Source organism: Rhinolophus sinicus, chromosome 16, assembly GCF_057876585.1.
Source record: "Rhinolophus sinicus isolate RSI-liver-muscle chromosome 16, RSI-T2T, whole genome shotgun sequence".
Classification (NCBI taxonomy): Eukaryota; Metazoa; Chordata; class Mammalia; order Chiroptera; family Rhinolophidae; genus Rhinolophus; species Rhinolophus sinicus.
In genome coordinates this window covers 50,332,393-50,358,658 of record NC_142516.1, presented here as the reverse complement: position 1 = coordinate 50,358,658, position 26,266 = coordinate 50,332,393, and the positions used below count along the sequence as shown (strand labels likewise).

Below are 26,266 nucleotides of genomic sequence, written 5' to 3'. Positions count from 1 at the left end.
AAAATTCATTCCTCAGTCACACTCATCACATTTAAAAGGCTCACTAGCCCCATGTGCCTACTGGCTACCGAATTAGTGTAGACAAAGCGCATTTCTATCCTCACAGGAAGTTCCACTGGATAGCACTTACTCTCTCACGAGCCATTTCTAAGGCTCGGCCCCAGTATGCTGTTACTGCTAAAAATAGCTTGTTACCTAGCAGCTGAGGCACCAGGGCAAATGCTGTGCGTTATCTCATTATCATTGTCTATTAAAAAGACACAGACATGTTCTGCTAGGGGGGACCATCTCTCGCCAGACATGGAATTTTGGGAAGGGTTTATGTAATGGATGTTGGGCAACATACCAGATGACGGAGATTGGTTTTCCAGAAGGTGTAACAGTGTAAAATTCAAGTAGATAACTCCTATATGGCATTTCTGAGTTAAGTCAAATGTGTATTGTTAAATATTCCATTAAGGTATGTCAGCAGGGAATTAAGATATGCGACCCAAATATATTTCTTTCTAGTAATCGAGTGTAACAGAGAACTAGTGTTTAGTGTATCTCAGCTGAGGATGGGGCGGAATGAAGGGAGGCAGAGAGGATCAGAATGACCTGGGGAACTCTTGCAAAATACATAGGTTGCTACTGCATTATGTTTGTCAGGATGGTGCGGTGGGTGTGGTTGGGTAAGAAAGGTCTTGCACTTGTATATTTTGAAAAAGTTCCCATGTAATTCCATTGTACCCAATCCAGGTGACTATTGTTTAGAGATATCAAAAGGAAAATTTGTATGATGAGGGAGGATGTGTGGCTTAAAAAAGACACCAGGCCCCCCCTCTAGATATGATTCCGTATACCTTGGGTGGGCCCATATATCTACTCATATCTCCCACTGCTTCTCTTTCAAATGACCCCCTGGTTGTTCCTGTCTGCCCCTCCCTCCAGGTCACGTAGAATGATTGACGGGTTTTACAACAACTGCCTTAGGCGTTTCTTTCCCGTGTCAGGTGTCTCTAGCAAACATTTGCAAGTGATCACAGTCTGTTCCTGGATGAATTTTCTGATCAGTGCCTCAAGTGATGACATTGTGTGCTGCTGATCAAAGGAGGTACCACATGCACAAAAGATGCAATGGCCAAACAGGACACTCAGCTGTGGAAATTCAGGAGCCCCCTTTGCATTTTTTGATCAGGTTTAAGGGTACCCTCCTTCCACAGAAAGGTGGGCTAAGGGTGTGTGAGCAGGTCTAAAAATATTCTCTAAAAGGGCCTGATGAAGCCCTTAGATACTGTTTAGATTGAGAGGTCAGAGTCTGGTCATAGAGCTTGGCTCATTTTTGTTGATACAGAAGTCTCTTACTATAGAGAATCCTAACAGTCCATCAGATTGATAGCTAGCTCTGTTGGTGGATAGAAAACTTCAACGCTCTTCCCCACAACCCTCCTTTAAACTAGAATTCCATACCACATTTTCAAGGCATATTAGCTCCGAATGCACCTATGTTTGTTTTTCAGTTTTGTTTTTTCTGTTAATGTATTTAGAATAGCCCTACTACATCCTATGTTTTCCTCATCCCTGGTTTCAAATTTTCTCCTGTTAGAAATTTAGTTTTCTCTATGATAAGTAAAATGCTGATCACTTGGGATTTTAAAAACATAAGATGGGATTCATATCATTGGGGAACTATCCAGAGTGTAGTCTTTTGGGTGGCACGATATACAACATATTACATAAGCAAAAATATCCTACCACCGCCAGCAAATGTCCAACCCTAGCTTCCTACTTCTATTTAGGGCAGCAGAGTCTGTTGGTTGTGAAGGTGACAAGAAGAGATGAAACTGTGAGCAGACTGGAGCAGATTGTAAATCAACAATTTAAATTCCGTCACTGAAAAATCTCTGTGAATGTTTCTCGTTTGAGTCTCCCGGTGCTTGGGATGTCAGAGGTGTTAAATGCCCTAAGATTCTGGAAGCCAGTTAGGGTTTGTCTTCTCTAGATTATCCAGCTAAAGGGGAAGGAGAATCTTAAAGCCATGAATATTTTTGGCTTAAAAAATTCAGTCATCTTTCAAAAGGAGGAAGGAAAGAAGGAGAAAGAACTCTAGAGTGGCCCACAGGAGAGTGCATCATTCACTAGCAAATGTTAAATGCCTGCTATGTGATATACACTGTGGGCCAGTGTGCTGGTGTGGCATGATAAAAAATACATATTTAGTCTTTGTCCCAGTTCCTGGCACAGAGTTCCTAAAACTTTGGAATTTCCAGAGTCATAGGAGTGTTTTTTGTATTCTAATGAAGTGACTAAACATAGAGTACTTAGTTTCAAGATGGGTGCTAGTCACCAGAGGAATCAACCATGTGATTAGAGGGTTAGAAATATCAGCCTCACTGTCAACCTCTGGGAAGAAGAGAAGGGCTGGAGATTAAGTTCAATCACCAATGCCCAAGGACTTAGTAAACCATGCCTATGTAATGAAGCTTCCATAAAAACTCTGAAACAGTGAGGCTAAGGGACATTTTAAGTTGGTAAACACATTGATGTGCTGGGAGGTGGTGCAGGTGGAGAAGGCTTGTGAGCTCTGTACCCTCCTTTCCCCCGTACATTGTGCTATGCATCTCTTCCATTTGGTTGTTACTGAGTTGTGTCCTTTATAATAGAACTGTAATGAAATAGAGAGCTTTCCTGAGTTCTTTTCACTGGGATGAATTATTGATCTGGAGTTGGGGTTGCAGGAACCTCTCCAGATTTGCAGTCAGCTAGGCAGAAATGTGGGTCACGTAGGAACCCCATTTGTGGCTGGCGTCTAAAGTGAGACTGAGCTCTGAACTTGTGGGGTCTGTGCTAACTCTGAGTAGTTAATGTTGTATTGAATTTAATTATTGAACATTCAGTTTGGTGTCAGAGAATTGGAAAATTGGTGTTGGAATGACATACCTGGGGATAAACTGAGCAAGAGCAAACATGTTTCTGCTGTTATAAAATTTTCAAATATCTCAATGAGTTTGTTGGGTTTCTTAGCACTGTGCCATGTATTATCCAGTTGTCCCTCCAGATCTACTTACCCTGGTCTTAGAGGCTGACCCTATGGACCACATTCATGGGCACCCTGTTGGATTTGACCAGTGAGGATCCCTGGCAGGAAACGGAAGGGAGGGAGTTGAGTAAGGTCACGGTATTTATGGCCCTCACTCCCTTCTTTTGGGCAATGACTCTAGATGGAATAGCGCTACTTTTTTCTTTACATGGCTTTCTCCTTCCGGTTCTGCTCACCAATCCTACTTGTGCTCAAAGTAGTAGCAGTGCTTTAGCTCTTAACCTGGATTATTGCCCACAGTCTCTGTTTTTATTACGTCCTCAGTACACCTTTGTAAATAAACCTTCATTGAGTTAGCCTGATTTGAGTGTTCCACCTATTGGGACCCTGACAAATATAAAAACTGTCCATTGAAATGTTGAATTGTTGCTTGCTGAGTTTGTTGATTTGTTTGCTTTTGTTTGTTTGTTTTAATATAGTTGATGTTAAGCTAGCCATTTAGCTGCCACTAAAGAAGGTTACCCTATCACTGCTTCTTAGGAATAATAAAATCATATCATACCATAAAATAGTTATCATTGTATTTCCTTTGGTAGGAGAGCACACATTCAGTGAGGTAAATAGAAGGGGAGCTACAACATCAGTTCTGTTTTATGGCATTTAGAATTGAATTTTCAGTGGCCAAAATGCTCATTACCCATTATGATTCTGGCATTAATACTATATTCCAAAGTTTGAGGATGTATTAATAGCCTGGGATTTATACCAAGATAATTCAAGCTGATGAGAGAGGCTGATAAGTGTTGCAAAAAGTCACTGTTATTAACTGTTTTATTGTTGATATGGGTCAAGGTAGTAGCATTCAATAGTTATGCCTGAAACATGTTTCCTTTCATGATAAACATTGGGGGGAAGGGAGGAGGGACATCCCAGAAATGGGTTGTGAAGAGAGCATAAAATATGTGCTTTTCTTTACTTTACAGAGGTTCTGCTATGGGGAACCATGTCATGAAACTTACATTTGTTATTGATCTTTTCATCTGAGCCCACCCTAGCACCTCCCTTAGAATCTATAAGCCAATTTTTCCAAATGATTAATTTTTTGCAAAAAGATATAAACTTATAAGTTCGTGGCATTTCATAGGAGTTATTTCGGGTCTCCTTTCTTATTTTGCTTTCCAAAGTCATTACTGAAATATAAATTAGGATGGCCAGACAGAATTATCAAAGAATGGCTTCTGATCCATCGATCTGTAGATAAGAGGGAAAGCTTTTCTCAGAAGATGGGGCATGTTTGCATCTCAGGAGAATTGGTGAGAGTCTACCTTCATCCTTGATCATTAACCTTTAGAGATAAAAGCAATTTCAAAGGTCATTTACCCCCTAATGCCTTAGATGAGGAAATGAGACCTAGAGATATAAGAAGACTTACCCAACAACACAAGTATATTCATTTGTCAGGGCTGCCATAGCAAAGTACCACAAGCTGAATGGCTTAAATAACAGAAATTTATTGTCTTCCAGTTCTAGAGGCTAGAAGTTCAAAGTCAAGGCATTGGCAGGATTGGTTCCTTCTGAGGGCTGTGAGGGAAGAATCTGTTCTAGGCCTCTCTATTTGGCCTGTAAAGGGCTATCTTCTTGTATCTATTCATATCATCTTCCCACTATGTGTGTCTGGGTCTAAATTTTCTCTCCCTTAAATACACCAGTCATATTGGATTACGGCCCACCCTAATGATCTCATTTTCACTTGATTACCTCCATAAAGACCCTATCTCCAAATAAAGTCACATTCTAAGGCACTGGGGGTTGGGACTTTCAAAATATGAATTATGGGGGGTTGGGGGAGGTCACGATTCATTCCATAATAACAGCTGTCTAAACACTGACTAGAATCTTGGTCTTCTGGTGCCCTTGTTAGGTTTTTTTGATCCATGCACCTTCTAATATTCTTGCTCTGGTTGCTGTAGAGAAGACAATTTCCTTTTTCACAGAGGTAGATTATAGCGGTGTGGTTAGAACCTCACGTTTTTCTCAGAATATTTCAAATGATTCAACTTAGGAGAATATAAGGTCAAAGTAAATTTAGGGGAATAAAAATCCTTATTAATATAGCCTGAAAATGTTCATCTTGAGGATAAAGATAAACAATGAAATTTTGATTATTAAATGGCTGATAATGTTGAACGTTTAGTTAAAGATAAAGTTCCCCTAGACTTATTCTGTAAACTGCAACTTATATTATTATACTGTGATGATTATTACATTGTGACAAATGAGTTTGTCTGGTTATTTTTCTCTTTGACTTGGATCTCTCTGTCCCTGAAAGAAAACAAAGGCTTCCAGGGAAGCAAGATTTATTTCTAGACGTCCTATGGATGAAGCTTTGGCAAAACCAAATCTTGGCATTTAATTCTTCTAAAATCATTTTGTCAGTGAAGGGATATTGAAAGCATATAAAGGTTATGAAGCAGCCAAATGGGTGCCAGACATCTTAGGGAAAAGTTTGTACATTGGTAGGTCAGATATTTTTGTTAAGTCATACCAAGTGGTCTTTTAGAGAAGATAGATCTAAACAAGACAAATAAGTTTTTACATATCATGTTACCGAGGTCAGTGTGGCTTGCTCACCCTTGCATTAATGAAAATTGCTTTGATTAAAGGTTGGAACAAAAGAAAAATAATAGACTGTTAAACTCTTCGGTAATGACGTCATTCTCCTTATTCTCACACAACCTACTATGTTCATGTCGAAGAAGGGGAACCTGATGATCGTAGAAATAACATGATCAGTTCAAGAACATAAGTGCAATCCTTTCTAGACCAGTGTACTTCTCACCCAGGACAGCAGCTGTGATGTATAACTCAGGAACAGTGGACTAAGGGGTGATCCTAAATATCTGGTGACATTCACTAGGGGTACACATAAGTTTGGACAAGTCATAGAATATACCTTTTGGTACTTAAAAGAGGTAGTAGTTTCTAAGATTTACCACTGTCCCTTCTGCCCAGCAGTGTTTCCTAAAACATCTCTTGAATCACCACCAGCCTTTCAATATACACAAAGGAAAAATATTTGTGGTTAAACAAAGTTGGAAGATGCCACATATTAAGTCTCTCTCTTAGCCACTCACTATGCATATTGGAATAGTAAAGGCTTTTCAATGTCTTGCAGTGAAGAAGGCATTTAACTTTCTTTAATCATGTTCCAAAGTCATATGATCATGGAACCATTTGTTTATGTAAAACATGTAAGTTGCAAACAACACATTTTGAAAAATTCTGTCTAAACTTTGAATATGTTGAAGCGCTATATACATTGAAAGAGAATATATATCAAGTTCATAGATGACAGAGCATAGATCTGCAGAGATGTATCCCTATAGAATACTTCAATGACAATCCTTATAACCTCCCACAAAATACTCCTTATGGCTGTTAGAAGGGATGGAATACTGAGGTGGGCTGGCCACGCTTTTCATTCTTTAGGATCTTTCTTGACTGTAGGGGTGTAGATGGCACTCTGTGTGTGTGTGTGTGTGTGTGTGTGTGTGTGTGTGTGTGTGTTTGGCCTGAATAATCAGATGGCTGAAAAAAGAAAAACAGTACTGGGCTAATCAGAAGACATGATATGTTTTGGCCTTTGTCATAGATTGGTGATGTGACATCTCAGCAGTCCCATTCCTCCACTAGTTAGTGTGAGTGGTATTGTACATCCCCCCTTTAAGTACCCAACAGAGTTCTCTGTACACTTGGGACATCAGCAAATACTGTCTGAAGGTGGAGAGGAAGAGGGAGGAGGTCGTTGGGCTGATGACATAATGTCTAAGTGTTTGGGTCACCTCACCAGTGTTCGGTACAAAGGCTCGTTCCTGAGGGAGGTGTGAATGCTCGTCTGACACCCTACAGCACCCGTGCAGCACAGCCTCATGGGCTATGTCGAATGTTGGTAGTTAGATGCGCTGATAATAAAGACCCTCCTGTTTTAAATAACAACGTATCTTGACCTAGCTTAAGAAAAAAGAGAATATATTGTGAAGATATTTGAGCATATGATAGGATTTAAACAATTTGCACAACCAAACATTAGGAAAGTCTAAAAGCATGACAGTTCAAGGGATCCACCTTTAACTCTCAGTTTCTGTAAGTCTCAGCTCTAATTTTGGGTCAAATATCTACTCTAGTCCTTTTAGTTATGATGCATTTTGTTGAGCAAGTGTGGCAATCCCTTGGTCTCAAGGAAAATAGCTCCTTTCTCCAGCCTCAGAGGATGAATTTTGACAGTTACACGAGTTATAGTAATCTCATTTCCCTTTGTCAATAATTGGTGTAGGGGTGGCCACGTGTCCAAGTACCAATGTAGGAGATGTAACAGAAGGTGGCTGGACATGGATGCTGGGAAAGCTTTTGTTTTCCCAGTATAAAGAAACAACAGATTTACCTGACATGGCTCTTTCTCCCTTTGCATTACCCTTCTTCTCTGGAAGTCAAACAGGAGGCCTGGTGGTGCAGCAGCCATTTTGTGCCCATGGTGTAAAAAGTACCAGATGCAAGTTTTGTGCTAGGAATAGAGGGTACAAAGCAGAAAGCTAAGCTCCCTCTATGGTTGGGCTGCCACACTGACATTGGATTGCACACCTGCTGATTTATTCTTTCTTGAGAAAAATAACTTATTTATTGAAATCACAGAACACTGTGATGGGTCATTGTTATTATTGTTAACTTGCAACCAAATCCATTCCTAAGTGAAAAAACTATGTCGTATAAATATAGATGTCAGAAGCCAATCCCTATGGATCAGAGAGTGATTCTCAGATCTTTAATGGGGGAGAGGACAGGGCATGGCTCATGAAATGGTGAGATAATAAAAAGTATCTGTGAAAGCCACCCTGAAGCTTTGAAATCTCGCCACTGCCGCAGAACAGAGGGAAACCCTGTTTGTGCTAGTACACTCCTGTCCTAGATAGAATTAATCAACTCATTAACGAATTAATTTTGCTAATATTTGTCAATCCTTTATCTGCCAGATATTTTTCTAGGTGCTGGGAATAGATGAGAAAAGACCACAGTGATGTTGGCTCTCATTAACATTCTAAAGGGAAAATAGACAATAAACAATATAAATAAATGAACAGAATCATTTCAGATCATGAGACGTTCTATATGAAATCTAAAATGGAATGTTGTGTTAGAAAGTCGTGGGAGGGTATGTGTGTGGAAGGCCTAAGAAAGTGATATTTGAAATGAAATTTGTACTGCAGAAAGGAGCCAGCTGTGAGCGACCCAAGGGCCAAGCGTTTTTGGGAGCAAGCAGCCAGTGCAGAGGCCCCGGGCAGGAACAAGCATGGCCTGCTAGAGACACAGAAAGAATCATTTACAGGTGTCCACTGCGCAGTGATTCAGGAGGCCACCCGTGCTCCTCTCATTGTAACCGTTCCTGCCACGGGCATTATGATGTATCTTAAAGCTGCTGGCCAGGCTACGTGTTGCACTAAGTGATTTTCCTGTCATCTGCTTCAGGCTGTCAGAAGCCAGGGGATGGGATAGCTGGGGGAGGATCTGTGTAGTAGACTGTGATCACAGTGACTAATTATGCCCTTTCCTTTGAGAATGGATGTGTCATTCTCATCCCCAGGGGACTGGCTTCCCTGGGAATGGGGTCAGCCCTATTGTGGAGGGCCTGGCGGAGCATTCTGCTGGCACACAGCTGCTTCAGGACCACACTCCAGTCACTCCCTCAAGTGACAGCTGCCACATCTGACATGTCTGTCTTTGGAAAGAGCAACACAGAGAGGCAGGGAGCCTGTACAGCCCCTGGCTCTGGCTCTCAGCCTGCCATTGCTGGTCATACCTGACCTCATTTTCAAGTGATACTTATCAGTGAAGCAGTCACATGAGATCACAAGGTTGGAAGCTCCCTCAAAGGTCATCCTGTCTCACATTCCTCATGTGTTTGTCATTACACAGAAAAAAGTGTTGGAATGCTACCACCCCCGCTTCGAGCAGGATGTCTACTAAACCAGCTATCCACCTGCTTCGGTAGAGAATCCAATTCTCTTTTCTCTAACAGTTGAACTTGGGGACAATTAGAATGACTGTAATTATATCTCTGGGCTGTTAGATTTCTTCTGGGGTCCTGTGTGATTGATAGGATCCTAGGAATGGGTACCGTGGGGAATAAGGTGGCCTGGAAGTACCTAAACTACCATTTAGAAACCCCAATTCAGTTCTCCTAGATCTGGGACAAAACAAATCACACGATATCAATGTTGGACGAGAGTTTGGTGATTGATACCCGTCCTCTTACAGAGTGGGTAAGGGGAGGCAAAACCACTTGACCAGAGTTAATACTACTACAGAGGAAGGCTCTTAGGGATCCACATATACGTCTTGCATAGATGGTTACAGCACATTGCTGTAACGGGCTGCTTTGATTTACAGAACAAAGAAAATCTCATGTGCCCACAGTGTGCACAATCACAGATCTCTGTGCCTCTATCTGATTTGATTTTCACCATCCTCATTTTTTCTCATTTCACAGATGAGGAAAATGAATCCATTTAGTTAGTAGCAATACCGAACTCAAGTTTAAGCCTTCCAATTTTTATCCAATATTATTTTCAAGTCCATCTCCACTTTTGCTCTCTGAGGGTTGAGGGGCATGGCAGAATTAGCAATAACTGAGGTGAGGGAGGACACACAGAAGCCTTAAGGCAGGTGTTCTCAGTTGCTAGGAGCTCCAAGGAAAGGATTCAGATTTTTAGTGAACCATCCTCACCTTCATTGGCATATGAATACTGCCTTCTTAGAGCCCCTGTAGCTGAAGGGAGGGTCCATGCTCCTAACGTAACTTGTGCTGTCATCTCAAAAGCTGTATCCACTTATTCTAAATACCACCTCCTGGACAGGGTGAACATGAAAGCCCACTCGCTAGGTCCAAATCCTGGCTCTATGGTTTCTTCTGGGGGACCTGATATATATTACTTAACCTTCCTGTGTCTCTGTTTTCTTATCTGTAAAATGAGGTTAGCAAGAGTAACTTCCTGAGAAGGTGGTGAGACTAAATGAGGTAAAGCATTCCGAAGAGTGAGTGCTCAATTACTGTTTGTTATTGCTGCATTTGCTCTCGATACAACGAAAGGTATTCTGTCACAGAGCTGAGTTTTCTTCAGCAGTACTAAAAAAATATGTTTATAGTTCATATTACTGGTAGGCATTTCAGGGTGAGAAGTATCTAAAAGGTATAACAACATAAGTTTACTATTTGACTCCAGAGAATGATCTTTTCCAGGCCCTCTGCCGCAAGGATTATCTTTTTCTGTCAGTGCTATTCCAACAGCAGATTGCTTTGGCTCGCCCACCTGAAAAACTGAAGCCGACCTGGAAGTTTTGCTTAGAGAAGAAAAAGAAGAGCCTCTGATGTAACTTGAAGAGGAAAGGAGGCAAGGATGAAAAACTACTGTCCTGAACTTTTCCAAAGTACGCATACAATAAATCTCTCTGCCGAAGGTTCTCCAGTCGTGGACAAAGTGTTGTCTTGTTTTTGTCATAAGATAGACTAGACAATGGTAAGAACGCCTTCCTGCTCGACTGTGCATTTGTGCTTAAAGATTATAAGAATGCTACTGTTTCAAGTTATACACGTCTAAAGTACACCCCATGATTGTTTTACGGTTTCTCAGCAGTTTGACTTTAATTTGATCATGTCCTGTGAGTTTGTCTATTTCCTCACGCAAAGCTGATTCTCCCTCTGTAGAACCCAATATTATTTTCAAGTCCATCTCCACTTTTGCTTTCTGAGGGTTGAGGGGCGTGGCAGAATTAGCAATAACTGAGGTGAGGGAGGACACACAGAAGCCTTAAGGCAGGTGTTCTGGGTTGCTAGGACCTCCAAGGAAAGGATTCTGATTTTTAGTGAGCCATCTTCACCTTCATTGGCATACGAATACTGCTTTCTTAGAGCCCCGGTATCTGAAGCGGAGGGTCTCTGCATGTTTCTCTCTCTCCCTCCCTCTGTCACTCCCTCTCCCTCCCTTTTCCTCTCCCTCCTTCTCTCTCTCCCTTTCCCTCCCTCTCCTTCTCCTTCTCATTATACTTTTTGCATGTTTAGATCATCTCTCTCTCTACTGACCTTTCAGTGGCTCAGCATTTTGAGTGGGCAAGGGTGGAAAACAGCCAAGTAACAAACTGAAGCAACAGCTCAGCCTGACAGAGCAAGCGTGCTTTGTGCTGTATCTGGCCACAGCAGATGTTGCCTTCATGCACTTTGGGGAACTATATCTCTCAGGTAAAAATAAATTACTAATATTAAGACTAAAATGATGCAAATCCTTTATTTGCAAACAGATCATGAACTGGGAGCCATGTGGAAAGAAGACAATATCCTGCCCTGGATTTCTTCCAGATTACCTGCCAATTAGCCATCTGGTCTCAGGTGAGTACTTGTGACTTAACAATTTTTTTTTTTTTTTTTAACTAAACAAGTAATAAATAAGGAGAACCTAATAAAACTTTCTGTGCCACTATTGAGTTCTAGGCAATCCTGCATTCTGACAAGTTCCTTCAGACCTACTTAAGTTCTTGTTGGATTCCTCTTTAATCCCATTTCTCTTCCTGCTACCCCAGCGATAAACAGTGTCTTGAATTTGCATGCTTTCTCACTTCTGTACACACATGTATCTTTCAAAATAGGTACTGTCATTTTGTATGTTTTAAATGTTTAAATAAATGGAAGCACACTGTACATATCATTTTGCAACTTGTTTTTTTTTTTTAATTTAGCATTAGATTTCAGAACATAGAGCTGGTCAGTTCATTTTAACTGCTATGTGGTATAATTATTCATGAACAGATCACTATATGTATATCCATTTTCCTGTTGATGAACTATCAGATTGCTTCTTTTTAAAAAATTTGTTTTTATTTTTCAATTACAGTTGACATAGAATGTTATATTAGTTTCAAGTGTACAACATAGTGATTAGACATTTAGATACCTTATAAAGTGATCCCTCGGTAAGTCTAGTACCTACCTAATACCATACATACTTATTATGATGTTGTTCACTATATTCTCTATGCTGTACTTTACATCCTTATGACTATTTTTATAACTGGCAGTTTATACTGCTTAATCCCTTCACCTTTTACACCCATCCTCCTAACCTCCCTACCATCTGGCAACTATCAGTCTGTTCTCTGTATCTATGAGTTTGTTTCTGTTTTGTTTGTTTGTCTGTTTTACAGATTCCACATATAAGTGAGATCATATGGTATTTGTCTTTCTCCGTCTGACTTATTTCACTTGGCACAATACTCTGTTGGTCCATCTACGTTGCCACAAATGGCAGGATTTCATTCTATTTCATGGCCAAGTAATAGTTCATTGTATATATGTACCACCTCGTCTTTATCCATTTGTCTATCAATGGACACTTAGGTTGCTTCCATATCTTAGCTATTGTAAATAATTCTTCCACGAATAGGGTGCACATGTCTTTTCGAATTTGTGCTTTGGATTTCTTTGAATAAATACCCAGAAGTGGGTTTGTTTGGTCATAAAGTAGTTCTATTTTTAATACTGTTTTCCATAATGGTTGCACCAATTTGCAATCCTACCAACAGGGCAGAAAAGTTCCCTTTTCTCCACATCTTCGCCAACACTTAATTGTTTGTTGTTTTATTGATGATAGCCATCCTGACAGGTGTGAGGTGATATCTCATTGTGGTTTTGATTTTCATATCCCTCATGACTAGTGATGCTGAGTATCTTTTCATATGTCTATTGGCCATCTGAATGTCCTCTTTGGAGAAGTGTCTGTTCAGGTCCTCTGCTCATTTTTGAATTGGTTTGTCTGTTTGTTTGTTTTGGTGTTGAGTTGTATGAGTTCCTTCTATTAACACCTTATTGGACATATCATTGGCAAACATCTTCCCCCATTCAGTGTGTTGTCTTTTTCGTTATCTTTTTGGTTTCCTTTGCTGTGCAAAATCTCTTTAGTTTGATGTAGCACCATTTGTTCATTTTTTATTTTGCTTCTTTTGCCCAAGAAGACATATCCAAATATATATATTGCTAAGAGTGATGTCAGAGAATTTACTGCCTATAGTTTCTCCGAGGAGTTTTATGGTTTCATGTCTTACATTTAAGTCATGAATCCATTTTGAGTTTATTTTTGTATATGGTGTAAGGAAGTGATCCAATTTCATTTTTTCCCCAAACCATTTGTTGAAGAGACTGTCTTTACTCCATTGTATATTCTTGCCTCTTTTGTCTTAGATTAATTGACCATTATAGGTGTGAGTTTATTTCTGGGTTCTCTATTCTGTTCCATTGATCTACGTGTCGATTTTTTGTGCCAGTACCGTGCTGTTTCAAGGTATAGAGCTTTGACAAATGTTGTTGGCCCACCTGAGAGTCAAATTATACCTCCTGCCACTATAGAACCTGACATGGATAGGGCGCTTTTAGACTCCCATAGGGCAATGAGTTAGGGGCACTCTCGGGCTGGGAATGCCACTTTGGGGACAGCCATTTCTTTTTTGTCATATGAGCTTAATCGACATGAGGCTGCTATAAAAAAAGTATTTTGTTTTCATTGTGCTTGTTTATTCTGTAAATAAGGGCATAATGTAAATTTTTCTGTGCTCCATTTCTGCACCAAGAATTATTCCACATGCTCATGATAAAGCTCATTTGCTCAGCAGGGTATAGTTACAGTTAAACCATTATATTCACAGAGATGAAATTTTATCATTTTAATGAAAATATTCAGCTCCTCATGGGTTTATTTTTGCCTTCCCAAATAGAGTGAGAGCATAAAAAACTGGTAGTAACTTGGTAGTAAAGTGACTTCGGGGTGGGCATATGTTAATTAATTTATACAGAATCATGGGTCCCTTTCCTAATACCCTTGCTTTCTCCCTTGTTCTCTCTGCCTCCCCAGGCCTGGATGACTGCCTCCTCTCTGATTCTAGCCCCTCCCTTCAATTTGTCCCGCTTGCATTTCGTCTTCCTCAATCACTGTTTTCATCACATTAGTCCTATGCTCAGAATCCCTCCAGGGATCTTTATTTCCCACCACATCAAATCCAAATGCAGTTGCCTGTTTTCAAGTCTTCTCCTAATCCATTCTTTTATTATGTTTCCAACTTTATTTCCTTTGCCAGATGTGGTGCTGGTTCCTGAGGTTTAGAGATAATGGAAATTTTGTACACAAAAGCAAAACAAAACAAAACAAAAACAATCTGCATCATTTTTGTGAAGCACAATTTAGCCTCATTCCTTTAAACAAACGTACAAATCAGCAGTGATTGCTCACCTCCCCACAGGACATCTGAGTGAGACTAAGGGGTCCTCTGGGGGCAGGTGGAGGAAAGATGTATGTCCTACTCTTTCTCCAGATACTGGGAGAAGATTAGGCTCTGAGAAAGGTGACTTGATTCACTGGAGTGGTTTGTGAAAAGTTCGGCCATTTTGATAAGACAGGCGGAATGCAAGCAACTCAGAAGGCAAGTGTGAAAGATAGTAAATTTCAAGTCAAGAAGGGCTGGTTCAAAAATTTGGGAAGAGGTATATCCTGCACAAGGCAGAACTCAGCAGATCACAAAGCCCCAGAGAAATCCTGCTGGGGATGGTAAAGGAGGTTCGGGAGGCTTACCTATTGGAGTAGGTATGTAACATCTGTGAATATAGCTTATTTTCAACTTTTTGTTTATTGTGTGGGGAGGTGTGTTTGATTATCATTTACCTTGTTTTTCTATAACTATTTCAATAAGTCCTGGCTCTTGCACTTAGTAGCTGTATGATTTGGGGCAAGTTTCTTTGTCCCTAAAGTGGAGGTAATAACGGTACAAGAGTATTTGGGGTTGTTGTGAGAACTAAAGAAGATCATACATTTAAAGAGCATGGAACATAATCCAAGACAAAAATGTTAGCTATTTTTCCTATCATCCTAATTATTACTAGTACACATAAGCTGCTCTTCACTTGAGTACCTGCTAAAATGCCACCTTCTCTCAAAATACCTTCCGGTCGATTCAGTTTAGCAAACATTTACTGAGTGCTTAATATGTGCCAGATACTGATGTAGCACTGATGATACTACAAGTAAAACATTGACCTATCCCTTGAGTAGCTTACCTTCTAGTAGGGAAGGCAAATCCATAAGCAGATTATTTCAGTTTAATGCTGGACTGTCTAATACAACCACTGCTAACCATATGTGGCTACTGAGCCCTTGAAATGTGGCCAGTCTGAATTGAGAGGCACTCTAAATGTAAAATACACAATGGATTAGAGAGACTTGATATGATAAAAGACTGTAAAATATCTAATCCATAATTTTAATATGGTATTGATTACCTGTTTAAATAACATTCTCAGTATGCTGGGTTAAATAAACTACATAATTAAAATGAATTTAAGCCACTTTTTAATTTTTAAAAACTGTGCTACTAGAAAATTTAAACTTTTGTGGCTCCCGTCATGTTTCTATTGGATGGCACTGGCGTAGGGCGCTTCCATGGAGGTTAAAGCAGTGTGCCAGGGAATGGAGAGGCACAAGTCGCAGCCTGGCGCTGGAAGGAAGGCTGCCTGGAGGAGCAGAGGCATCCTGAGCTGAGTCTTAACAGATGAGCAGAGGTTATCCAGGCAGTGACCACTCTAAGAGCATTCCAGACTGAGGTAGCAGGAACAGCATAGAAAGAATGGAGTTTGTGAGAATATTGAAAGCAGTTGGTTGCTCCAGAGCACACAGTATTGTGAGCTGGGAACTGGAAGAAGATGAAGCTGCCAAAGAAGTGAGGCCTGGCTTTCCCATTTCTAACATCCTGTTGTCATTAACTGCTCTGGTTCTTGTCTTATACATGAGGTCTGGTTCTTTTTCCACTACTTGTTTGGTTGAAGTTCTTTCTGGACTATCAGCTGTTGAAAGCTGGATGTTTATGTCTGTGCAAGAATAGGACTGTGCTGGAGGATTGCACTAATGAATGTGCATGTGCTACTCAGAAGGCAGAAGGCCGTTTTTCCTTCAGCAGGTGGTCAGCCCTAAACAGTGGATAGGCGGCCGGAAAATGTTACCTAGAGTATGGGACTAATGAATGAGAATCATATAAGAAGGTAAGAGCGTTTGGTATTTTCTGATTCAGTCAGTCCAAGAAGAGTATACGAGGCTGCATTCGCACCCATTTGGATTTCAGTGGACTCCTCCCCCAACCCCAAACTCCCACCTATAAGGACTATAACTATTTATCAGATGATATTAATTTGGAAGTTGATTATACCCATTCTATCACAAATCACTCTCAGGTCTTCTCCCTTTAATAAGTTATTATTAAATGGATAGTTAGTAGATCATGCAAGAGTCGGTGGAGGAGAAGTAGCAAAAGGAGATTCTGAAAACCTGAAATGAATGGAGAAGTGGGGAGTTAAAGGGCATCTTCCACGTCTGCTTCTCACTCTTTAATGTATATGTGAATCACATGGGGATCTTGGGAAAATGCCGGCTCTGATTCATTACGTCTAGGGATGGAAGCAACAACCAGCATTTTTATCAAGCTCCCAAGTGATGTCAGTGCTGCTGACCCATGGACCTCACTTTGAATGGCAAGGTCTTTGAGTGTATTTAATACAATAGTTTACCATAGGAATGCGTATGTATTCTCAGTAGCACATTGCAATGACATTGAACTCTTTTGTGAACATGTTTCATACAACATCTTATTAGCTACATAATGTTTAATCATATCAAAATTTTGTAGTTTATTCAAGCACTCCCCTAGTGGCCATTTAGGTTGGTTGCTTTCATTTTTTTGTCATTATAATCAATGCTTTAATAAACATCTATGAATCTAAGGTTTATATACACTTTTGCTTAGGTAAATTCCTAGAAGTGAAATTACTGGGTAAAAAAGAAAGACTATTTAAAGTTTTTTTAGTTTATTTGTATATTTGTCATATTGTCCTGTAGGAAAATTGTGCTAATGTGTGTGTGTTACCACCAACAGTTCGAGTACCAATTTTTCTACATACTTGCCCCCATTATCATTAAAAGAAAAGAAAAAAACCTTTCACAGTTTGAAGAACAAAAATAAATTGTATTTCATTGTTTTATTTTGCATTTTAATAGCTAGTGAGATTGAAAATTTTTTACATTTCTCTATTGCCATTTTAATTTCTTCCTTTTGGGAACTAATTTTTCATATCTGTTGCTCATTTTTTTATTAGGGCATTTTTATTTTTATTTTTATTAATGGCTTGTAGTGATTATTTTAGTGCAAAAATATCCCAAATATTTTTCCCAGTTTACTTGGTTTTTAGTTTTGTATTGCATTACAACTCGAATGTGTTCTGAATTGGGCCTTCTATCAGATTGTTCTTGATTTGTAGGAAAGTTGTTTTTTGTGTATGTGTTATTTAACTGGTAAGCTTGCTAAACATTTATGATCATTTGAATAGTTTTTTAAGTAATTTTGAATCTTATCTCTTTTTCTTGACTTATGGTATTAGCTAGAAATTCCAGAACAATGCTAAATAATAGTGGTGGTAATGGGCATTCTTGTTTTGTTACTGACTTTAATAGGAATACCTTAATGTTTCATTATTAAGCATACTTTTGGTTTAAGATACATATCAAACCAAATATATATAAATATCTACATATATATACATATATATAGGAAATAACCATTTATTGAGATATTTTCACAATTTACAAATCAACAGTAAATGCTCAATTTTATCACATATCTTTTAGCATCTGTTTATGTGAGTGTTGACTCTGTGTGTGTGCCTCTGTGTTTTGAAAACTTTTTATTGAGATATAATTGACATATAACATTATATTAGTTTCAGGTGTACAACATAATTTGATATTTGCATACATTGCAAAGTAGTCACCATAGTAAGTATAGTTAATATTCTTTACCATACATAGTTACAAAAAAATATTTTTGTGTGTGATGAGAACTTTTAAGATTTACTCTCTCAGAAACTTTCAAATATGCAATACAGTATTATTAACTATAGTGATGATGCTGTACATTAAATCCCCATGACTTATTTATTTTATAATGGTAAGTTTGTACCTTTTGAACACCTTTCACACATATTGCCTACCCCAAGTCCCCAGCAACCAGTTCTCTGTATCTATGACCTTGGTTTTTCTGTTTGTATGGGTGTTTGGTTTTTTAAGATTTCACATATAAATGAGATCATTTGGCATTTGTCTTTCTGACTTATTTCACTTAGCATAATGCCCTCAAGGTCCATCCATGTTGTTGCAAATGACAAGATTTTCTTTCTTTTCTATCGCTAAATAATATCTCAATGTGTGTGTGTGTGTGTGTGTGTGTGTGTGTATGTGTATAAAGTCACATTTTCTTCATCCATTCATCCATTGATGGAGACTTAAGTTTTTTCCATATCTTGGTTATTGTAAATAATGGTGCAGTGAACATGGGCGTGCAGATATCTTTTTATTTTCTTCAGATAAATACCCAGAAGTAGAGTTGCTGGATCATATGGTAGTTCTATTTTTAATTTTTTGAGGAACCTCCATATTGTTTTCCATAATGGCTGCACCAATTTACATTCCCACTAATAGAGCACAAAGGTTCCCTTTTTCCACATCATGCCAATACTTGTTATTTCTTATCTTTTTTATAATAGCCATTCTAACGGGTGTGAGATGATATCTCATTGTGGTTTTGATTTGCATTTCCCTGATGATGAGTGATGTTGAATATCTTTTTATGTACCTGTTGGCCATCTGTATGTCTTCATTATAAAAATGTATACTCAGATCTTCTGCCCATTTTTAAAATTGATTGTTTTGTTTTTTCTATTGAGTTTTGTGAGTTCTTCATATGGTTTGGATATTAACCCCTTATCAGATACATGATTTGCAAATATATTCTCCCATTCAATAGGGTGCATTTTCATTTTGTTGATACTTTATTGTGCAGAAGCTTTTAAGTTTGATGCAGTCCCACTTGTTTATTTTTGCTTTTGTAGCCTTTGCTTTTGATGTCAAATCCAAAAAAATCATCTCCAAGACTAATGTCAAGGAGCTCATTGCTTCTGTTTGCTTCTAGGATTGCTATGGTTTCAAGTCTTCTATCCATTTTGAGTTAATTTTTGTGTATAGTGTAAGGGGTCCAATTTCATTCTTTTGCGTGTTGTTGTCCAGTTTTTCCAACACCATTTATTGAAGAGACTGTCTTTTCCACATTGTGTAATCCTGGCTCCTTTGTTGTAAATTATTGACCATACGGGCTTATTTCTAAGCTCTCTCTTCTATTCCATTGATCTTCGTATCTGTTTTATGCCAATCTCATATAATTTTGATAACTATAGCTTTGTAATATAGTTTGAAATCAGGAAATGTGATGACTTCTGCTTTGTTTTCCTTTCTCAAAATTGCTTGGTTAATATTGGATTTTAATTTTAGGATTGTTCATTTCTGTGAAAAATGTCATTGTAATTTTGATAAAAGACTGTATTGAGTCTGTAGATTGCTTTGCGTGGTATGGACATTTTAACAGTATTCTTCCAATCTATGAGCATAGCATGTTTTTCCACTTATTTGTGTTTTCCTCAATTTCTTTCATTAATATCTTATCGTTTTTAGTGTATAGGTCTTTCACCTCCTTGGTTAAACTTATTCCTAGGTTTTTAACTCTTTTTGATATAATTGTAATATATATGGGATTGTTTTCTTAACTTCTAATTGCTTGTTATTAGTGTATATATATGCAACAGACATTTTTATATTGATTTTGTATCCTGCAACTTTACTGAATGTGTTTATTAGTTCTAATAGTTTTTGGTTGGAGTATGTAGAGTTTTCTATATAAAATATGCCATCTGCAAATAGTGACAGTTTTACATCTTCCTTTCCAAACTGGATGTCTTTTATTTCTTTTTCTTATCTAATTACTCTGGCTAGGAATTCCAGTGGTATGTTGAATAAAGTGGTAAGAATAGGCATCTTTGTCTTTTTCCTGATCATAGAGGAAAAGCTTTCAGCTTTTCACAGTTGGATATGTTAGTTGTGGGCTTGGCACATATGGCCTTTATTATCTTAAGGTACATTCCCTCTATATCCACTTTGTTGAGAATTTTTATCATAAATGGATGTTAAATTTTGTCAGATGCTTTTCCTGTATCTATTGAGATGATCATATGAATTTTATCCTTCATTTTGTTAAAATGTGATTTATCACATTGATTGATTTGTGGATATTGAACCATCCTTGCATTCCTGGAATGACTCCCACTTGATAATGGTGTATGATCTTTTTAATGTATTGTTGAATTTGGTTTGCTAATATTTTGTTGAAGATTTTTACATTTATCTTCTCAAGGGTATTCATCTGTAATTTTCTTGTGTTTTTTTCTGTTTTGGGGAAGTCTGTGTCTCCCTTGAAACTATTTCAAACTTGGAGAAAATGTGTAAGTACAGTATAGAGAACTCTTTTTTGTTTTGTTTTTGAACCATTTGAGAGTATATGCTGCTCTCATGATGCCCCATCAACCCTGAGTACTTTAGTGTATATTTTATACAAACAAGAAATACTAGACTATCAAAATCAGGAAATAAACACTCATAGATACATTACTATCATTTAATCTTTAGATCCCATTCAAGTTCTGCCAAATGCCACAGGCATGTCCCAGTAACATCCAGTTCATAATCCTATGCTCTCCATAGAAAAATTACACAGATATGTCAATAGTAGCATTTTTCATAATAGTAAAAAATGGAAGCAACCCAAATGTCTATCAGCTGATGTGTAGGTAAATGAAATATGGTGTCTCCATATAATGGAGTATTATTTGACCAAAAAAAGAAATGAAGTATTGATACATATTAAAACGCGGATGAACTTTGAAAAAATTGTGCTAGTTGAAAGAAGCCAGTCATGAAAGACCACATATTGTATGATTCCATTTATATGAAAAGCTCAGAATAGGCAAATCCATAGATTGAAAGTAAATTAGTGTTACCTAGAGATTGGGGGTGTTGGAAAAAGGAATGGGGAGTAACTGTTATTGGGTACAGGCTTCTTTTTGGGTTGATGAAAATGTTCTAAAATTACATGGTGGTGATAGCTATACATTTATGTTAATCTACTAAAAAGTATTTATACATTGGAAGGGTGAAATTTATAAAATGTGAATTATATCTCAATCAAGTTGTTATTGAAGAAAATAATTGTACGTTGCATTTACTCATCATAATTCTAGTCTCCTTCAATGTGGAACAATTGTTCAGTCTTTTCTTGGCTTTATTGACCTTGACAATTTTGAAAATTACGGATCAGTTCTTTTTAGATTGTTCCTCAGTTTTAGTTCTATCTTTTCTTACGATTTTATTCAGGTTATGCATCTTGGCCAGAAATATCATCACAGAAAGGATACTATATTGTTCTCATTGTATCTCACAAGTGGTATATAATTTTAATTTGTCTCATTACTGGTGATGTTCAATGTGATCACTTGATAAAGGTATTTTATGTCAGGTTTCTCTCCTATATAGTTATTCTTTTCCCTTTTAAATAATTGTATTTTGTGGAGTTATTTTGAAAGGGTATAAATATCCCATTCTTCAACAAACATTTATTTATTTCTATTAGTATGAGCCCATGTTTTCATATTTAATTTTCCATGTTATGATCCATTACTAAAATTATAGATTTTGATGTCAACTTATCCCATATTTGACCAGTGGGAACACCATCAAACTGCTTCTATGTTTTTTTGGTATGTCCACTTCATTCTTAGAGCATTTCCTTACCCTCTGTTGCAAGAAGATGCTCCAGTTTCATCTTTACTCTGCCTTCCCCAGCCCTAGAACCAGACATTTTTTCAAAGAAGCCTGGTTTCTCTTATTGGAGAATGATATTTAGAAGCCAAGATTTTATCTCTACAGAATACCCACTGCTCTTTGGGTGTCACTGTTTCTGAGCCCCACTCAGTTGACTTAGCTAGAGAATATATATATATATATATATATATATATATATGTATATGTATATGTATATGTATATGTATATGTACATATACATATATATGTGTGTATATATATGTGTATATATATATGTTTATGTGTACGAGTATATATACACATTTATGTCTGTGAGTTTCTAAATTATTTGTTTGTCTGCGTGTTTATCCATCCATCCATATATAGAAAACAATGAATTTATAGTGATATTTTTACTCTAATCCAACTCCATAGGTTTATTCTAGTTTTCTCCCTTTCCACATTTGTAACTCCCTTCTCTGAGAGTAAGAGAACGGACTTCTATTATCTTTACGATAGTTACCTATGTGATCAAACTCTTGCATAAAAATCAGTCTTCTTTCTACTACCCCGCCTTCTCCCTGTGCATTCCCTTCTCATGCCAATCAAGTTCCAACACACCCACACTTCTTGGACCTAGGAGAAGGTTAATGGCTTTGGGCTGAACTGTTCAGAAAGGGAGATAGAATGAGAAGGAGGAGAAAGCTGTTTTTCTCTTTTGATTTATAATTTAATGAATTATACTACTAGGTTTTTCTAATATTGACTCCTCCTTGGACTTTTGCAATGTGCCCTGCTTTGATTCTTCTACTCTTTCATTTAAGATTCTTTCATAAGTTTATTTTGATGACCTAAAAAAGCTTTGGAATACTAGAAATTTTCTTAGACATTCCCTTCGTTTCATTCTCTCTGATTTCTACTGGGGGAATACAAGAACTTCTCCTGGCTTCTTTGCATTTTTCCAGTTCCTTTGATTTTGGAAATGCTACCAGCATGACTGCAGTTTCAGTGGTGGAAATTATTGATATGTCACAGAAGCAAGGCGTCACAAGAATAACTACTTTCCACTGGTAATGTAGAACTCTCACAATAAGCCATACCATTATTTATAATACTCTATTGAGTTTTTTTCACACAAACAGAATACACATTGCTAACATTTCCTGGAATGTGAAAAAAGAAAAGATTAAACTAAATGCCCATTTGTTAGCCCACCATTGAAAGGGACCAGCTTTAAAGAATAATTGGTGAGTCAACTAACACCACTATCCTTCATCTTCTTCATATCCAGCCTGACCCAAAAGAACTTCTTGGAGCTAGGAGAAGGTTAATCAAAAAGGTTAGCAGAGGGAACTGCCATGTGTATGTCTATCATTCTACATATCATAATTATTGTCAGTGACCTGAAACCTGGAGCAGATTATGATGGTTAAATAATGTCCATGGTTTTGCTCTTCAGGACTGCCTTTGTCCTCCACCCTATCGTTATCATTGCCGTGGCTTCTTTAGGCCTAAAATGTATAAGTTGCTTAAATGTATCTGGGTAATGTTTAAATTTGGAGGCAACCATCTTACAAGTATTTTCTTCCTCTGTCAGACAACAAAGACTGGATTGCTATCCTTTTTATATTTTATTATTCACACTTTCTTCCCCATCTCCCACAAACCCATCACTTCTATTTCAGGAAGACGTTATTTATTATGTATGTAGATTCCTCCAAAAAGATCTACGTGTGGGCTCATGCACATACATATACCCATAGTACATGTATACTTCTGTGTGTTTTGTTTTTCTTCATTCAGTCACCCTGAAAAAATATTTGACTATGACAAAAGATGATAAAAGAGGCCAGGGAATAAAGGATGATACTTTTTAGTTACAAGCTTTAAATTTATTTTAGAATGACCAGTTGACCACTGGGGAACTGTGCCTCCATGTGAATTGAGTACTTGATCCATGTCATTGACTCTGGTGACCCACAGAGAAAGGAATCTAATTATCTAAATAAAGAAACATCTGAAAAGAAAAAATAACTAGAATTGCATTTTGGAAGCTTGCTTGCTCATAAAATTGTTAAGTCACACTATTTCAGAAATGCATCAATAGGAATATTGTTTGAACCTGTGATTGGAACATGTATTCATTCATTCATTCATTCAACAAATATTTGTTTATTGAGTGCCTACCATGTGCTAGCCACTGTCCTGGGTTCCAGAGATTTATCAATAAGCAAAGAGGAACATTATCCTTGCTGGTAGATTTAACAATTGGTTTTCCAGAAACAAAATCCCTGATTGTCAGTATTTTCTAATTTCTGTTGCATAAATACTCCTACATTAGGAAATTTCAAGCTACCCATGTTCTGCATTGCCTGGCACATAGTAAGAGCTCAAAAAATGGCAATCATCATCATCAAATCTTGATCGTAATTGTCATCAAGAGACTTACTTTAACAACATACTGAAAATAAACTCATGATCTATAGTAGAAAACATCTAAGATATATACTTAGGGTGTGTATGTATAAAGGTGTAGAGAAGCAGACAAGAGTCTCTGAAAGGATACACACTGGAGTTGGTATGGTTACCTTAGAAAGATGGGAAATTGAGGGGAAGTTAGGCAATGAAGTGGGACTTTTCGTTTTTTATTAAATATCTGTAAAGTTTGAATTTTTGTGAGTATGTATTTTATAATTTTTAAAGAATGAATTTGCATTGCCCTAGTTGAACAGGCATAGCTCTCACACAATGTTGGTCAAACAGAGACCAAATGCATACTGGATACAGGGCAGTTATTTTGAGAGTCAGATACCAGAATATATGAATCATTGTAGATGAAATCATTGCTAAATAATTGTTCAGTTGTTTTCCTTGTGGGGTGGCCAGTTGGCTCAGTTGGTTAGAGTGCAGTGCTCATAACACTAATGTCACCAGTTCGACTCCCACGTGGGCCAGTGAACTGAAGCCTCCACAACTAGATTGAAAAAATAAAAACGACTTGACTTGGAGCTGACGGGTCCTAGAAAAACATACTGTTCCCCAATATTCCCCAATAAAAATTAAAAAACAAAATGTTTTCCTTGTGAAAAGAAACTTAAACTGTTGACAGAAAATAAAACAGAATTAAGACACTTGACAAGTATTCCAGTAGCTGTAGAACAAGCCACCTCAAAGCGGTAGCTTAAGACAATGACAATATTTACTTTTCTCACAGGTTTGTAATTTGGATGGGGTGTGGTGGGGACATTTTATCTCATGCTGCTTGGCATCAAGTAGGGCGACTAGAAGATTGAAGGGTAGAATCAACTGAAGCGTCACTCATTCATGTGTCTGCTGGTTAATACTGGCTGTCAGCCGGGACCACCACAGTGCTATGGCTGGAACATGCTACATGTGGACCTTCTATGTAGCTGCTTATATCCCCCACAATATGGTGGCTGGGTTCCAAAGGTGAGTATCCCAAGAGAGAGCCAGATGGAAGCTGTATCAAGTTTTATGACCTAACCTTGGAAGTCACACATATCACTTTCTCTACATTCCTTTATTCCAGGTAGTCATAAAGCATTGCCCAGGTCCAAGGAGAAGAAAAATAGACTCTACCTCTTGATGGGCAAGTAGCAAGTTCTACGTAAATGTGTAGGTCTGGAAATATTAACATGGCCTTTTGTGAAAAATGCAACCTGCTACAAGAAGTCTTCTTCTTTCCCCTGTCATCTGCACCATATGTCTGCCGGAGCAAATACGGAAAATTAGCCAGATCCTTTCAGCTGCCCAGCTGAATGTGAGTACTGCAACTTCACCTTTACTCCAAAAGCCATATTAAGCTGTGAATCTTATTTACTAAATTCAAAAGAATTATAGAATTATATTTCCATGTCGAGCACAACTATGGTTTTCAAATTTCCCTGTGTACTGTCAAATTTATCTTAACCTATAAAGGCAAATTGACACATTGCAGGGATGATGACAATCTTAACCTATAAAGGCAAATTGACACATTGCAGGGATGATGACCTTTGGTTTGTCTGACTCAGGAAATGCAGTTTGTATTATTTTTGCCTCTAAGTTTACTTCTCAAATGCAAAAAAAGAAAAGAAAACAAACACAGAAAGGAAATTCATGAAAATGAATGTTTTGCAAAGGAATTTCAAACACTCCTCTTGAATGCACATGGGTGGCCCATTCAGTTGGTTGGCTTTTTGTTTTGTTGATGGTTTCCTTTGCTGTGCAGAAGTTATTTAGTTTAATGTTGTACCATTTATTTTTGTTTTGTGTCCCTTGTCTTTGGAGTCAAATTCACAAAAACACCATTGTGACTGATGTCTAGAAATTTTAGTACCTATCTTTTCTTCTATGTATTTTATTGTTTCAGGTCTTACATTCAAGTCTTTAATCCATTTTGACTTAAATTTTGTGTATGGTGTAAGACAGTGGTCTA

The 26,266-nt window shown here is 37.8% G+C and overlaps 1 protein-coding gene across 18 annotated transcripts in view; it reads left to right on the top strand.

The window, feature by feature from the left end:
* The window catches only part of LOC109446564 (uncharacterized), a 125,580-nt gene that overhangs the window by 78,882 nt on the left and 20,432 nt on the right, over positions 1 to 26,266 (top strand). For 13 of the 18 annotated variants that reach the window (XR_012495728.2, XR_012495730.2, XR_016019308.1 and 10 more), the window contains 4 exons: positions 10,345 to 10,587; positions 11,366 to 11,453; positions 25,043 to 25,278; positions 25,379 to 25,609. Coding sequence is in view for 1 of the 18 variants with exons in the window: in XM_088793135.1 (XP_088649261.1) it covers positions 25,502 to 25,609 (108 nt within the window). In the remaining 17 variants the exon portion in view is untranslated. Of the gene's footprint in view, positions 1 to 10,310; positions 10,588 to 11,365; positions 11,454 to 25,042; positions 25,279 to 25,378; positions 25,610 to 26,266 lie in introns of all 18 variants that reach the window. The other 5 variants (XR_016019317.1, XR_016019316.1, XR_016019318.1 and 2 more) reach the window with 2 other exon arrangements.